Consider the following 15,313-nt stretch of genomic DNA (forward strand, 5'->3'; position numbering starts at 1 on the left):
ATAAAATATATGAATATATATAAATATAAATAGGTGTAAAAAAACAAGCTTTAGTATTATGATTAATGTATTGTTGTCCTGATTGGCCTTTACTAATGCTCACCACATAACCAATATATTATTATTATTATTATTATTATTATTATTATGACTACTATTTATTTAATTATTTATTATAATTCCTGAGTCTTTGATATTGTTTTGTTTTTTGGTATTAATTGCTGTTGCACTGTTTTCTCAAATTTGAGACAAAAAATTGAAACGCTGAAATATGAACATGCGAAATGCCACTGCTGTGAGGGGGATGTGTGACCCTCCTCTCACCAAAAAGCGGATGTGCTGCTCTTGCCTTCTTTTTTTCAGTGGCTTTACTGTCACCTGACAAGTATTAAAATATAGCGTCGACAGAAAGGCATACTTTTTAAGCGCGGTCTTCCTGACGGGGGAATCAGTTAGTAAGTAAATAAATTGGTATAAGTAAACAGCAAACTTTTCAGAGTCGTCAATGAGAGACATCCGGCTATCAGCAAAAAAGACTGCCAGCAACTGGCAAGACTTAAAAACGACGGAGAAAGGTATGTTTTTAAAATACATATATATATTCCTTTACATTTTTAATTTTTTGGGGTAAAACAAACTGTGATACGTAATTCAGTCAGCTCAGAAACGAAGTGAGTTTTAAATTCATTACCCCTGTGCAAATAATCACAACTACATTAAAAGTTTGATCTGGCAAAGAAACTATTACGTTTATACTAGTTCCTTCTCATATGTTAAATTCAATGGCGGATTTAGAATAAAAATAAAATATATGATTATACTAAGGATTGCAAATCGTAATACAGCAAGAAAAAGAGCTAGCATATCATACACTGAAGGTCACAACAAAGGTGACTTCATCGTCAACTTACCAAAAGTGTTAGCTGCTTAACAGCCCTCACGCTTGTACACTTTCATGATTGTAATATCTAGATTTAAGTCTTTACTTTTATTTTTAAGAACATTACAACTTTATACTCTGATGACTTTTGAACATTACCTTTGACACTGGGCAACACGTATGATTTACAGACAGTTTCCTCTTCATGTCTTCCTCAGAACACCTTTCAGCTGGCCTTTTTCCACCTGTTGACAAACCACAGAGCCAACAAGGTTCACGTTATAAGAACAAAAGAGACACCTGGGGAATTTCCTAAAGGAGAAAACATGCAGTACATTTAAAAACGATGGACGTACATACGTGCCTTTGACAACCTTGAGGCGTCGTCCTTCCACAGAACAGAACTGTTCACATGATCTGAGCCAGCTGCAGAAATGTCTGTCAAATGTGTCTTGGTCGGCGACTGCGCGGTGGGAAAGACGGCCCTCCTGGTCAGCTTCACTTCAGCAACCTTCCTTGACGTCTACAAGCCCACAGTGTTCAACAACACCGGAGCGGAGATCTGCATGGACGGTGTTTTCATCAGTCTGGGCCTGTGGGACACGGCGGGCCACGACAACTTCAGGCAGATCCGACCTCGATCCTACCAACAGGCCGACGTGGTGCTCGTGTGCTACTCTGTGGCCAACCGCAACTCTCTGGCAAACGTGCAGAGTAAGTGGATGCCCGAGGTTCGGGAGAACTTACCCACGGTGCCGGTGCTGATGGTGGGCACCCAGACGGACCTGCGGGAGTCGGGTACGCATCGGGGCAACTGCATCTCTGCGGCAGAGGGGAGGCGTGTGGCTCAGGAGGTGCACGCCAAAGGCTACTTGGAGTGTTCGGCCTTGACCAAGCGAGGGGTCCAACAGGTTTTCGAGTGCGCCGTACGGACCGCCGTCACCCGCAACAGGAGGCAGGCCAGGCGACGCATGTTCAGCCTGAACCAATGCAAAGTCTTTTGACCTTTTATAGTGGACGCTTTAAAATTTTCAAAACTTCAAGCACAGATGATAATTAGCCTTCTAACGAGTTCATACCAAGACCATTTCAGTTTTGTTACATCTTGAATTTTTTTTATCATTACATTATCAGTATATGCAAAGCACTGGTATGTCACGCTTTTTTAAAAAATATATATTTAATTCAAAAGGTTTGAATTTTATTTGAAGGAATATTCCTTTTTTTCTGATGGGCTAGGAGTTAACACAGAATTGAGTTTGTGTTATGATAGATACATTTAAGATATCTTTAGACTGTCACTGATCGTAGATTGGTGCGTTCATTTTGCCCCACTCATGTAATAGGTTTGATATTGCGCCACTAAAAATACAAAACACAATAGACAATCTTCATCCGTCAGAAATCTAGAAAAAAGGGAGCATTATTGTCAATCTTAAAGTTTAAGTATATTGTCAGCAATGTACATTTAAATGTGCCTTGAAGTTATTTAAATGCATTAAACTCATTTTTTCAGTTATTAAAACGATAACAGAGTCTGCCGTGGTCTCTTCTTGTTACTGGCATTCTGCTCAGACACACTGTCACCGCAATGTCTTATCCTCCAGTCTCACAAGTACATGCACACACACACACACACACACGCACACACACACACACACACACACACACACACACACACACACACACACACACACACACACACACACACACACACACACACGCGCACACACACACACACGCGCACACACACACACACAAAAATTCACACAGGTAGCGTTATGAGCAAATGGAAGTCAATTGCCACTTTTTGTTGAAAATAAAGTCAAAGCACAACCATCTTAAATTCAGCCATGCGTTTTAATGCTTGGAGGATTGGCTGGACTCACTTTAGCTTACTCTATTACTTTATATTACTCACATATATCATTAGTTTCCAAGTGCAGTATATTTCCGGGCCTAATTTTGTCTGTTTCATTAAATTCTTCTGAAGCATGACTCTTTTGAATAAAATCTACGAGACAAACATGTCATAACGTAAAAAACTGAAGGAATGACCCATCATTCATGTCGAGATCCCAAATCAGTTGTAAAGAAAGATAATCGAACGAGAGCCAAACAAATTGTCCCCTGCGTTGTGTGCATTCAAGACATACTCCTGATGTGCGCATCCTTAGAACCCACAAGCCCGCAACATTCGTTTTCATACACGTGTGTGCCCACACAGGAAACACCTGGGATATGCAAGCAGCATTTCTTACTGACATCGACCTTATTTGCAGTTTGTGGAGGGATCCATCTCGAGTATAGTATCAATATACTGAAAAGGGTGGTAATAAACACACATTAGATATAAAAGCATCCCCACAAACTAAAACTCAACATCCCGTGTGCGCCAGACATGCTGAAGGTGAGAACATTTGACTATATTCAACATCTATTTTTTTAACACATATTTTCTCCCCACACAGTGGCAATAATAAACGCCTGAAATCAATGTGCATTACGTCCATTTTCTTTATTTCCCTACTTATTTTTATACTTGCCTCTGTAGTCCACAGAGCCTGCAACATATTTATTCATTTGGATTATTTCCTAATTATGTTAAAATTAGGATTTGAACGTCAACTAGCACCATGACGGATTATTTAGTCAATTTTAGAGGCCTTTCCTTCTGATTACTTACAAAGTCTATTCTTCTGATTACTGTGCTTTTGTCATAGACTCCCCACTGTGAGTTGAAATCTAATCCTGGATCTGTGTTTAGTCCATTGGTGTGTATGACATGTGTCACATGCTCCCTGATATGTGTGTTGTTGCTGACTGACCTGGCACACACAGGGTCAGCGTACGTGCGTGCGTGCGTGTGTGTGTGTGACATTGATGTATGCCATTGTATTGCAGCGTGGTGTTCAGCGTGTCGCACAGCTGGTTGTGTGCATGTACACGAGTGACTTATGCAGCGAGCGTCCCGTTTCACATACTGTCTGCGATATGTGATCGCGCCATTGTACCCTGTGGGGGGGTTTGTGTGTGTGTGTGTGTGTCATCTCCTGTTACAGAGCAGCCATCACACACATATGCACACGGTGACAGAGGCAAACTAACAACTAGTGAAGCATTGACGCTATGACGAGTCGTTCTCAGCCTGCGCAGGACAGAACGGACTTCAGAGAAGACTGATGTTTCATTTGTGCTTTAACTGAACGGTTTCACTGTCTTTGCCGTTGTCCCATTGGTATATATATGGTTCAAGTCACGCCCTCATCTTGTCGAAAATGAAACAGACGGCACTGATTGTTTGGATCAGCCTTCTCGTGCAAGGTCAGTTTTGCATGTTGGACCCTGTTTGACTTGAGCAAACTTTCTTGTTTCTTAGTCTTCCTATTCTTGTTCCATCCCGTTGTCCATCAGTGTGTCAGGGGGCCGGGGGACATTACGCTCGCAAACTTCTGAATGACTTGATGGAGGACTACTCCAATGCTTTGAGGCCTGTAGGGGACACTGACAAAGCCCTCAATGTCTCCCTTCAGATCACGCTGTCCCAGATTAAAGATATGGTGAGTGCAAAGGAAATGACCCGTATTCATCACTTAAAGCTTGCCCAAGAGCATCATTGACTCATTTGATAAGTGCACAGTTACTCAACTTCAAATGAAAACTCAGCTGGGGTAGGGTATCAAAATAATAGACATTGGCCACAAGACTGAAAAATGTAATTGCAATGCCTACTAAATTGATACTTTTAATTTTAAATTTGAAGTTATTTAACATCATTGCTCTTGGATAATACAGTAAACGTGTATGATACGAACGTACAGTTAAATACAAAACTATGGACAATGGCAAAAAAATCTGTATAAAAAATCAATTTATAAATATATCTAAATATTTGCTATTTTTATTTATTCAATAAATAAATGTATAATTTGTGTTCGTTCTCAGAAAAAGCCTAACCAACAAGCATATCTACTGCTGTTACTGTATAGCTGTTCAGAATGCTTTAAATTATGTTACAGGTTACACAGATTCTTGAAATATTATCTTTCTTCAACATGTCAGTGACTTATTAAATGTCTAAAAATAATTGCAATAATCAAGAACAACAATTTTGATCTAACATTAATAATCCAACAATGTATGTAATTTGCCCACTTTCTTGACTCGTCATTCCAGATAAATGCTTACAATATCAGTTTAATTAACCAAGAAAGGATTCATTTTAAAATTGACCAGTGTCAGAATTTACTGCAAACACTAAAATATATTAAAAATTAAAAATTAAGGATCAAGTCAAAAATGCTTGCCTACTAGTGTATTTCCTCTTAAAGTGGCAATTTTTATTTAAGAGCAGTTTTTATTCTCTTGAAAATTTCAAAAAGTTATCATTATTCAGATTTTATTCTTTTATTCTAATCTATTTTCTTTGTGCTTGTGCAGGATGAGCGAAATCAGGTGCTAACCACATACCTGTGGATCAGGCAAGTGTGGCACGATGCCTACCTTAAGTGGAACAAGGAGGACTACGACGACCTGGAGATGATCAACATTCCAAGTGACCTGGTTTGGAAGCCTGACATCGTCCTCTATAACAAGTTAGCAAACACACAATCACGATATGCATGCTGATCACTTCCCTTACCTCAATGCGCAGATCTTCGTTATCGTTCTCAAAAGCAGCAGTATCTCCATCTGACTTGGGTCCGATATGTGTTCAGAGCAGATGAGGAGTCGTCAGGTCCGTCCAACACCAACGTGAAGCTGCGTTACAACGGGGAGATCGTCTGGGACTCCCCAGCCATCACGAAGAGCACGTGCGTGGTGGACGTTTCCTACTTCCCGTTTGACTGGCAGCAGTGCAACCTCACATTTGGCTCATGGACTTACAATGGGAACCAGGTGTGGAAAAGCAGGTGAAAAGTAGGAACACAAATTGTTCCAATGAGTTGCAAACAGTGAATAATCCATAATGTCAACCGATCTGGCGTCCATTTTTTGAATGTGGCCTTCAGGAGAAAGATTGGACATTCTGGTCTTTTGTTTTCATTCAGTGCTGCTTTCCACACAGGTTGCTGTTAGCTTAGGAATGGACAGCGGCGACCTGTCTGACTTTGTGGAGAACGTGGAGTGGGAGTGTCACGGCATGCCGGCGGTGAGGAACGTCATGATGTACGGCTGCTGCTCGGATCCATACACTGAAGTCACTTACACCTTGCTCCTGAAGCGCCGTTCCTCCTTCTACATCTTCAATCTCCTCCTGCCTTGCTTCCTTATCTCCTTCCTGGCACCATTGGGCTTCTACCTCCCGGCTGACTCCGGGGAGAAGGTGTCACTTGGGGTCACCGTGCTGCTCGCGCTCACCGTGTTCCAGCTGCTGGTGGCCGAGAGCATGCCGCCAGCGGAAAGCATGCCCTATATAGGTTAGTAGTTGCATTTCAGATGATCCACAAAAACATGGCAGACACCCCTCTATCTCCAAATACCTTCCTTTTCTCCAGGGAAGTACTACATTGCCACCATGATCATGATCACAGCTTCAACCTCTCTCACCATCTTCATTATGAACATCCATTTCTGTGGAGCTGAGGCCAAGCCAGTCCCTCACTGGGCTAAAGTCCTCATCATAGACTACATGTCCAAAATCCTTTTTGTCTATGAGGTAGGGGAGAATTGTACCACACCCGAGTGTGAGAAGAGCCCTCTGTACCCTGACGAAACCGTGAGTGAGACGAGCTTCGACCCTGACATCCACCACCTTGGCAGCGACTCGTACAAACACAACAATGGCCACAGCATCCATCATCATCACAGCCAACATTGCAAAAAACAGGCCCACGTCAAAGAAAACAACAAACAGCATTACAAAAACCACGCCCATCGACCGGAGGGGAAGGAAGAGGCTGCACAGCACTACCACCATCACATCACAAATGATGAGGACTACAAGGCTGCTCCTCATGCTTCATACCTCCAGCATTTGAACGGAGAACTCAAGGAGCAGATCCTCTATCCCGAGGAGAAACATCAGATCCCGGCCTGCCCCTGCAGCTGCCCCTGCCTCCAACACAATCAGGTACAAGAGCTAACTGAGCTACGTCAGATAGATTGCCAATGATGCTTGGACTTTTCACACTGTCACATCGCGGCTGTCTGTTTGTATGACATGACTTTAGGTGGTGAAGAACATCCAGTACATGGCCAACTGCTTCCGTGAGCAGAGGACTACTTGCATCAAGGCTGCGGAGTGGAAGAAGGTTGCCAAGGTGATGGATCGATTTTTCATGTGGATCTTCTTCATCATGGTGTTCCTCATGAGCATCCTGATTATCGCCAAGGCATCCTGACAGTTTGTTTTCAACACTAATCCTCAATGATCCCCCGAGTCACCTAATTCTCATCTTAGAGGTGGAATGAATTGGAACTGTCTGTCTACAGTACAATGAAAGGTGTTTCATATGTCAGTATTGTGCGGTCGCTGTTTGCATGTCGTCACTTTGTTTACTGGGCTTTGGACACATAAGACCTGAAGGGATCATTAAAACAATTTAGGCTACAGCAAGAAGCTGCGTGGACTCTCCATTATTGATGGTCTGAAAGACAGCCATTCAGCGATAGGCGTGACAATCCTTAAGGTCAGTGGCCATTTCACTCAGATTGTTTCACATTTTTCACTCTGTCATCCTGGAGTTGTGCATCCATGTCGCTAATGTAGCAAGATATTAACAAATGGCCACCAAAAGAAAGATAGATTGTAATAATACATCTGGATAAAGATGAAGGCACCCTGGTGCTTTGTAGATCAACAACCAATCACCTTGGCTTTACAAATAAAAAAACTAAAAATAAACCGAACTGTGGACTTTGATCACAATGACCACAGTCGAGTCATGCAACTTCTCATCATAGTGTTATCCCCCAATGGTCCTGGAGCTGTAATCTGAATGATAAGAAACACATGGCTAACAAGACTTTTGAGACAATCTTGCTCAAGATGTTTGAATCATGCTGATGACAGCAGGTCAAAAGGGGTTTGTTGTGTCACTGACCCTACACACCCACATTAAGAAAACCCCAACCTACAGGAACGTGTTGTTGCTCTTCATTCTTGCTGGCTAGCAACCTGAAACAACATGTCCTCCTCTAGCAAGCAACTGTGCTCCAAGACAAGAACAGGTAAGTATTGTGTCACTGTCTTCCTCAATTTAAACAACTAAAAAAAAAAAAAAAAATTTCCAAATGAATTTCAAATCTAGGTGGAAAGTCATGTTCCTCCTTGTCAGAGGTCAGACTGGTTCTGCTGGGGAAGACGGGCAGTGGAAAAAGCTCCACTGGCAACTTCATCCTGGGCCGTAAACTCTTTGACGCAAAAGTCAGCAGCTGTTCGATCACCCTTCGATCCCGGAGGGCTTGTGGAGAAATCTGCGGTAAGCACCTGGTGCTCTTGGACACTCCGGGAATTCTGGACACTTCACGGACTCTGCAGGAGGTGCAGAGAGAGTTAAGGAAGTCTGTTAGTCTCCTCTTCCCAGGTCCACATATCTTCCTCCTCATTGTTCGGATTTCACGGATAACTCAGGAGGAGAAAGAGGCGGTGCGCCAGTTTAAACAGGCCCTTGGTTCTCATGCTCTACAATTGTCCATTGTGGTTTTTACCCATGGAGATTGTCTGGAAGATGGAGTTTCTGTGAAGCAGTGTATGATAGACATGTGCCCATACCTGGAGGAACTGGTGGCAGAATGTGGCGGGAGGTACTGTGTCTTCAACAACCAAAGCTCCGGGAGCAAGGAGAAGACACCCGAGCTGCTTGCCATTGTGGACCGTATGATGAAGGATAATGGAGGAACCTGCTACACCAGCAAGATGCTTCAGAAAGCAGAGGAGGATCTGGTTGGCATGCAGCAGGAGGAGCGGCGTTTGCTGAGACACAAAGAGAAGCAGCTCAGAATGAAACACGAGGAACATATTAAAATCAGGTATGAAAGAGAGCTTGAGAGACTTCAGCAAAAAAGTGGAAGCGCGATTCAGGAGATGGCAAGACTGATGCCAAACCAGATGGAGGAGGCGGAGAGGAGAGAAGATCTCAAAGACAGAGTGGAAGAAGTTCCCAAAATACTTGAGGAAGCAGCCAGCAGGGAGAATAATCTTGGACACGGTACGGAAGAGATGGTGAAAATACATAATGCGGAAAATGAAAGGAAAGAAATTGCCATCAGACAGACAGAAGAAATAAAGAGAGAAGCTTTGCAGGAAGAACAGGATAAACTCTTCTCAAATTCAGAGGAGCGGGACAAAGAGGAAAAAAAGCGGAAGAAGCGAATGGAGGATTTGCTCAAACACCAGAGTGAGGACGACTGGGCGACACAAATGGAAAAACTACGAAAAGACAAAATAAATATTGAATCCCTCATGCGGCAGCTCAAACTCCTCAAGGTGAAGACAGATGAGTATAAACGCAGAGAAGCGAACCTCAAGAGACAGTTGGAGCGGAGAGAGAGAGAAGCGTGTTCCGTGTGTTCTTCACGGCCGAGCAACGTGATCATCAGGAAAAACCGTGAGGACAGCACTGTCATGCATGTGACTGGATTTGTGCAGGAGATGGGACTCATAGGGCTCAATGCATCCTTACAGGTTGCCAGGAATTCCTGTTGTATACAGTAATAACTCAACGTCCTGTTTCTTATTGAAATGGCAACCTGAATGTTTTGTTGTTCATTTAAAACCTCTGGTTAAAGATTGATAGTCATGAAAAGGATCAATACAAAGATTTAGGAAAATGTGATAAACTGACGCTGACCACGCAGTAGATAACTTTGTTCCATCAGTGGCTCAATTTGCAACTGTAAATCGAATGTTATATTTGGCCCATTTCTAGCAAAACTTAGTTAGCTAGCCTGCAACCTAAAAAAAAAACAAATCTTCCCAGCCACAATTGCTAATTTACAAAGCAGTTTGCTGGTGTTATTCAAGTTTCCAAATGTTATGCATTTTGTGTTTAGGCTACTATCATGTGTTGAAATTGTTGGATTTATGTCTCACAGAAAGTATGTGCTCAAATTTCTGTCATATAATGTGAGCCTGCTATATTTAATAAATGGTTAACTTTCCCTGAAGTGTCTCTTTTATGTTGACCCACATAACCCAACATTGGGCTATAGGGTCCAGAAACCTGCTTGCCCATATTTTCATCATTTTCTAACCAGATTGCATATTGTTGGTCTTTTTTTTGTTGTTCATTCAAATTGGCAGCTTTGATAATGACTTCTCTTTGGTGTATCCAATTGAATCTTTATTTTCTTTTTACTTAGATGGACTTTATGATGTAAGTGTGCTGAAAAAATACAATGCAAAGGAACATATGATGAGGATAATAGAGTTTCAAACGTTTTTTTTCTTTCAACTGATATGATTTGGTTAACTTTTTGCATATACGGTACGTCCACATAAAAGCTTTAAACCATTGTGCAATCTCATAAAAACTTTTGTAATCGTACTACAAATCCAGAAATTGGTTCTTATTATACGCTGGAATCCATACAGTTCAGTGAGAAGTAACAAAATATTGCCCACATTCAAAAATATAGTTATTACGACAGATATGATCAATTTGTTTTTTTTAATACCTCAGAAAAAATTCCAGACCAGGGTTTACTATTGTGACAAAAAAGGCAGAGGTTAAGGATATGAGGTAAATATTGGTTTTAATTAACAAACATCAGTCAGGGAACTGACATTAGTCTTGGGGGTGTGTGGAGACGGGATCTATCAAGCACAATGCACACGTGTAGAGGTGGGGAACATATTTATCTGTTACACATGGTGCCCCTGTACAGTGGGAGCAGGAGATTCTATATAACATACAGATCAGGATCCAAGTCTACGGTACAAAACTTAGCAGCAACATGTTAAACATCGGAGACCATGGGGCTAACAAAGTAGTTTCATTTAGAAAAAGTCACAGTATCCTTTAAGCATAAATTTGTTAAAAAGGTAAAAACAGTTCTAGGCATCCTCTAGGGTCAACGCTACTCACAAGATCTGTGTTTCGTATACTCTAATATAAAGACCTTCTGGTAATGAATGGCACAGTACAAACTCTCAGGAAACGTGACAAAAATATACACTGTCCTCACGTCACATTTGCAGCTTAAAATGTAACCAAGGTCTCTGGCAAGCACAATAGATTCCCAAAAAACAAACAAAGACAAACAAAACCAACTTCGCTTCAACCAAAATAGAGGACACCATTGTTAGTTCAGCTATCTTGACAGATTATGTCTTTTTAATACAAAAATAAGGACAAATATAAATTAATATATATTAAAAGAATCAGAATTGATACATGGGGGGAGGACCTACTTAATAAGTACAGGTATTTATGATACAATAAATACTCATGACTGGGGAGTACTGTATAATGTATTGAACCTGGAACTCTGCTACGGGTGAGAGTTGCTGTATGGAAAAACTTTTGAGGATTGTGTAAACAGTCTTTTTTGTGTTGTGGTGAGGCAATTTGGGTTTCTCCTTACCACACACGACTCTCAGAGGATGCCTGGGAAGTCTTCAGGACGCGTGGATCCTCCAGGGACGAGACAGCGGTAGGAGTCATCGTGATCCATGAAAAGAAGTAGATGCGAGGAAAAAGTCAACTCTTTTTTTTTTTTGTCTTTTTCTCCACTTCATAATAAAAAATAAGTCTGTTTTTGTACTTTACAATACAATTCAACATCCCCACCGAGGAAGCATCAATCATCAGTCCAGCACTGACAAGTAAAGAAACTGTTAAGTCTCTTTTTTTTTTTCAGGGTTTTTTAAAAAAAAAAAAAAAAAAAAAAAAAGATGGAGGGTCTCAAAGAAGGAGATGGGAAGCAAGTAAGGCGGGCAGGTACACAAAACATATCTTGCAAAGAGAAAAGTCTTTTTTGTTTTCTTTTTTTTTTATGTGGAACACTTTGTACAGCCACACTTGACAATTTTCTCCACTTCCTGAACAAAAGAGGAGCCGTCAGTGCACTGGAAGGTGTATTTCCTGCGTTTGCTGCGGAGGGGGGTGCAGCAGGTTCCTTGTCCTCCTGCTCCCCCCAGGCAGCTGCCCCTGCACTCTAGACGGGAGACCTTCTCCTGGGTTTGGCACGCCGCGTAGCCTTGCTGTCTCTGGTAGACATCTCGGACCCGTTCCCCTCTGCAGGCCACCTCTGCCCAAAAGAAAATGTAGTGATTATCCACTCTCTGGTCCAACAATAGAGAAGTTGGATTTGAATGGCACAGACAAAGTAGGGTAGATAGTAAATGAAGATCAGGTTAAATGAAAAGACAAAGATTTGAAGCATGTGACACTTCAGAGAAGTTATTTGGAAACGCCCCCTGGCATCTTTATTCTGTTTGGTCCGACACTCTCAGAACATTAGAGAGAATTCTTCTCTCCCTTTGTGTACAATCTACAACACATCAATTGATGGATCCAACGCGGATTAAAAAAATTCAAATGTTTTGTGGGTTTACTGTTTCCTGGTAGGCCTCCATATTTTAAAAATAACACTCACACTGCTCACAGGAAATAAACACAGTGGATGAACTACATGGGAGGATGGGAAAAAAAAAAAATCAAACCATGTACTCTCACCTGCGTGACCCCTCGTGTGGGAGTGAGCAGAAGCTCAGGCGAGGCTGATACGGAAAAGCAAGTGTTAGAAGTGTTAATGCAGAAACAAGAAACATTGTTAGATGCAGACAGTGAACCAAGCAGCTGTTCAGAAAGGATAGTCTCTTCAATAAAGAGATCGTTCAAGCTCATGAGAGTCCATTCCATGTGTCACTTTGTATTACGAAGGTCACCTTTATCGCATGCCTCTCCGGTGAATCCGCTGTTACACTCGCAGTAGGCTTTCCCCAGTCCTGACACTCTGCATTTGCCGTGTTTGCAGCGAGACAGGCTGCAGGGATTGGTCGCTTCCTGGTCCTGCTCGTCACAAAGGACGCCGCTGAAACCGGGTTGGCAGCGACAGGAATAAGAGTAGGAGTTGATGGCCAGGCAGGTACCATGAATACACCTGGGGATGAAAAAAGAGGAGCGTATTCAACTATCGTGAATATATATCACAACATCGGGTCGAAATATCCGACTCACTTGTTGCCATCACATGGGTTGTTGACTTGCTGGTCGCAAACTGGTCCAGTCCAGCCCGGGTGGCAGGTGCAGGTAAAGCCACGATGTCCCGTCGGGTAGCAGTCTCCCTGGACGCAGGCGCCTCTCTGGCAGGGCTGGCAACCAGGCTCCACCCCTTGCCCGATCCACCGCCGAGTGCCGCTCTGTGCCGCCCCGGCGCCGGCAGCTCCCGAGCCCAGCCCCGCTCCGAGGTCCTGGAGCTTTCCGTTGATGTAGAGGTTACGGAGACAGCCGTGGAAGCTGGTGCCATTCCGCCCACCTGAGCTGTGCTGCAGGGCGGAAAGACCCCCAGATGCCGAGGCACGCTCTGGCATACCTGGAACCATCGCGATAACAAACATTGAACACATGAAATCAAGCAAGTCTTATCGATGAAGCAACCCGTGAGTGTGTGCTCATCGTTCTCACCTCCCAGGTAAAGCGGGGAGTCGATGTTGAGTGTGGACTGTTTGCTGATGGAGTTGATGGATTTAGGGGCCCCGCCATCGATAGACAATGACAAAGTTTGATCGGATGCTACCAACTCCACCGCATGGAAAGTGCCATCATTCACTGTCTCCACACTGAGGGACAAACAGTGGAATCATCTGTCATGTAAAAACGTAGTCAATAAGCGCACTTTGGTTTGTGTCCCACAAACCTGTATATGGCAGAGGGAGGATAAGCGCCAGTATCGTAGCTGACCCGAAGGCGCCCCCGATAAAGCTCCATTGCAATGTGATCATTATCCCCCTTATATAATAACACCCCGCTGTCCTCATCTGTAGCAATCTGAGAACACAGCGCGATACATATGAGAATGTAGAAGGTACTTTCGATCCAGATTAACGGAAAAGACATCCCGCACCTGCAGGCTAATGTTGGTCTGCGGCGAGATCAGATTGGATGGAAGCTGCAGGTAGGACTCCCGGTCCACAAAGTTGACACTGACGAGCGTCTCGCAGCGCTCCCCCTCGTAGCCTTGGAGACATTGGCAGCGGGGGTCGGTTCCCATGACGACGCATTGCGCCCCGTTGAGGCAGTCGTGGTTGTCGCAGGGGCTGGTGCGAGGAAGGACCATTGGCGGGGACAAGTCGCAGAATAACCCACTGCAACACAAACACACATTGTGTAAGAATGATGGCGACACGCTTCGGGACTACAGCTAATGAATGACCACAAGGGGGAGCCCTCCTCTTCTAGTTCCAGAAGGACCAGGTAACAACAAATCAATAGCTCCTCAATGAATCCAAAATTTAATTTAACTTCATTTAAGGCTGTTAATTTACAATATAGATCATAATATATAAAATAAGGGCTGTAAAAGAGAACATTATAATGGATTTGCATCGCTCACCTGTAGCCCTCTGGACAGACACAAGTGTAGCCGTTGATGGCATCAATGCACTGAGCGCCATTTTGACACTTATTTTCATCGCAGTCGTTATAGTCCAGCTCGCAGTGGTCTCCAATATAACCTGGGGTGCACTCACATCTATGACACACACACGGATTGCATTAAAACTTCTTTCACATAAACTCAGCAACTATTTCCTTTTTATGTGAGACATGCTCTGACTCAAGTACAGTGTGAGAGGAACAAGACAGAACTACTTATGCCAATGATTGTGTGTGCCCACTCACTTGTATCCCTGAGGGGTCAAAATGCACTTTGAATCGTGTTGACATGGATTCAGTTCCGGAGCACAGAAATCCAGTTTCTCTTCACACAGCTCTCCTGGGAACACACACACACACACAAAAACACACAGACATACTTTCAGCTCGAACAACTCTGACAAGCTGCATGCGTCTGTACTGTGTGTGTGTTTGTGTTTTGTTTGATGGATGGCTCTCTTGTGGGCAAGGCTAACGCAGAGGTCTGACAAATGATCTAATCTGTGGGAATGTCATGTCCCTGATGATATTCCCAAGCGCATACCGGTGCTCCTCAAACTCAGAACTTTTAAATTGATTAAAAGAAATCACGAGGGAGTAAAACAGAGCTCGTGACAGCATCCACAATGGGAATAATTATAAAATCACTTGAGGATCTGTCTGCGATATGTTCAGTGATGGGTGATATTTATGCCTGTTTACAACACTTAGTCCTAAAAAGTGATGTTAAAATTTATAGAACAGCATTTTGAAAGAATATTTCTTTTGGTGTTCTATTTCGAATGGCCATTTCATGAGTGTGGAATCTTCCCATTTTGACATTTATCTTAACCTTAAGATAGTCTTTCTGCAAAATCCATCACCTCACTACACCTCTGTAACATTGCTA

At 42.9% G+C, this 15,313-nt stretch overlaps 4 protein-coding genes across 12 annotated transcripts in view; 3 read left to right on the plus strand and 1 right to left on the minus strand.

The window, feature by feature from the left end:
- Nucleotides 1–353: 353 nt before the first annotated feature.
- On the plus strand, nucleotides 354–2,477 carry rhoh (ras homolog family member H). The gene is made up of 2 exons (XM_037248979.1): nucleotides 354–575; nucleotides 1,099–2,477. The coding sequence occupies exon 2, from the start codon at nucleotides 1,315–1,317 to the stop codon at nucleotides 1,882–1,884; it is 570 nt and encodes a 189-aa protein (XP_037104874.1). The 5' UTR covers nucleotides 354–575; nucleotides 1,099–1,314; the 3' UTR covers nucleotides 1,885–2,477.
- Nucleotides 2,478–3,547: 1,070 nt separating this feature from the next.
- chrna9a (cholinergic receptor, nicotinic, alpha 9a) lies at nucleotides 3,548–7,439 on the plus strand. Its single transcript, XM_037248857.1, has 7 exons — nucleotides 3,548–4,204; nucleotides 4,295–4,440; nucleotides 5,321–5,475; nucleotides 5,599–5,779; nucleotides 5,949–6,300; nucleotides 6,379–6,953; nucleotides 7,054–7,439. The coding sequence occupies exons 1-7, from the start codon at nucleotides 4,159–4,161 to the stop codon at nucleotides 7,222–7,224; spliced, it is 1,626 nt and encodes a 541-aa protein (XP_037104752.1). The 5' UTR covers nucleotides 3,548–4,158; the 3' UTR covers nucleotides 7,225–7,439.
- Nucleotides 7,440–8,010: 571 nt separating this feature from the next.
- On the plus strand, nucleotides 8,011–9,539 carry LOC119121717 (GTPase IMAP family member 9-like). The gene is made up of 2 exons (XM_037249608.1): nucleotides 8,011–8,053; nucleotides 8,131–9,539. Exons 1-2 carry the CDS (start codon nucleotides 8,011–8,013, stop codon nucleotides 9,537–9,539), a joined length of 1,452 nt encoding a protein of 483 aa, XP_037105503.1.
- Nucleotides 9,540–10,562: 1,023 nt separating this feature from the next.
- slit2 (slit homolog 2 (Drosophila)) overlaps nucleotides 10,563–15,313 on the minus strand; it is a 63,303-nt gene continuing 58,552 nt past the window's right edge. For all 9 annotated transcript variants that reach the window (XM_037261355.1, XM_037261344.1, XM_037261382.1 and 6 more), the window contains 8 exons: nucleotides 14,671–14,764; nucleotides 14,384–14,521; nucleotides 13,895–14,135; nucleotides 13,688–13,818; nucleotides 13,456–13,610; nucleotides 13,009–13,363; nucleotides 12,717–12,931; nucleotides 10,563–12,076 (listed from right to left, as the gene is read on the minus strand). In XM_037261355.1, coding sequence (XP_037117250.1) covers nucleotides 11,820–12,076; nucleotides 12,717–12,931; nucleotides 13,009–13,363; nucleotides 13,456–13,610; nucleotides 13,688–13,818; nucleotides 13,895–14,135; nucleotides 14,384–14,521; nucleotides 14,671–14,764 — 1,586 coding nt within the window. In that variant the 3' untranslated portion in view covers nucleotides 10,563–11,819. The remainder of the gene's footprint in view (nucleotides 12,077–12,716; nucleotides 12,932–13,008; nucleotides 13,364–13,455; nucleotides 13,611–13,687; nucleotides 13,819–13,894; nucleotides 14,136–14,383; nucleotides 14,522–14,670; nucleotides 14,765–15,313) is intronic.

The sequence above is a fragment of the Syngnathus acus genome, chromosome 1 (genome assembly GCF_901709675.1).
Source record: "Syngnathus acus chromosome 1, fSynAcu1.2, whole genome shotgun sequence".
In the NCBI taxonomy this organism is placed as follows: Eukaryota; Metazoa; Chordata; class Actinopteri; order Syngnathiformes; family Syngnathidae; genus Syngnathus; species Syngnathus acus.

Coding starts and splice junctions, on each gene's coding strand:
- rhoh (XM_037248979.1), top strand. CDS start 1,315: ATGTCTGTCAAATGTGTCTTGGTCGGCGACTGCGCGGTGGGAAAGACG.
- chrna9a (XM_037248857.1), top strand. CDS start 4,159: ATGAAACAGACGGCACTGATTGTTTGGATCAGCCTTCTCGTGCAAG. Junction 4,205..4,294: donor GATCAGCCTTCTCGTGCAAG/GTCAGTTTTGCA, acceptor GTTGTCCATCAG/TGTGTCAGGGGGCCGGGGGA. Junction 6,954..7,053: donor CCTGCCTCCAACACAATCAG/GTACAAGAGCTA, acceptor ACATGACTTTAG/GTGGTGAAGAACATCCAGTA.
- LOC119121717 (XM_037249608.1), top strand. CDS start 8,011: ATGTCCTCCTCTAGCAAGCAACTGTGCTCCAAGACAAGAACAG. Junction 8,054..8,130: donor GTGCTCCAAGACAAGAACAG/GTAAGTATTGTG, acceptor GAATTTCAAATC/TAGGTGGAAAGTCATGTTCC.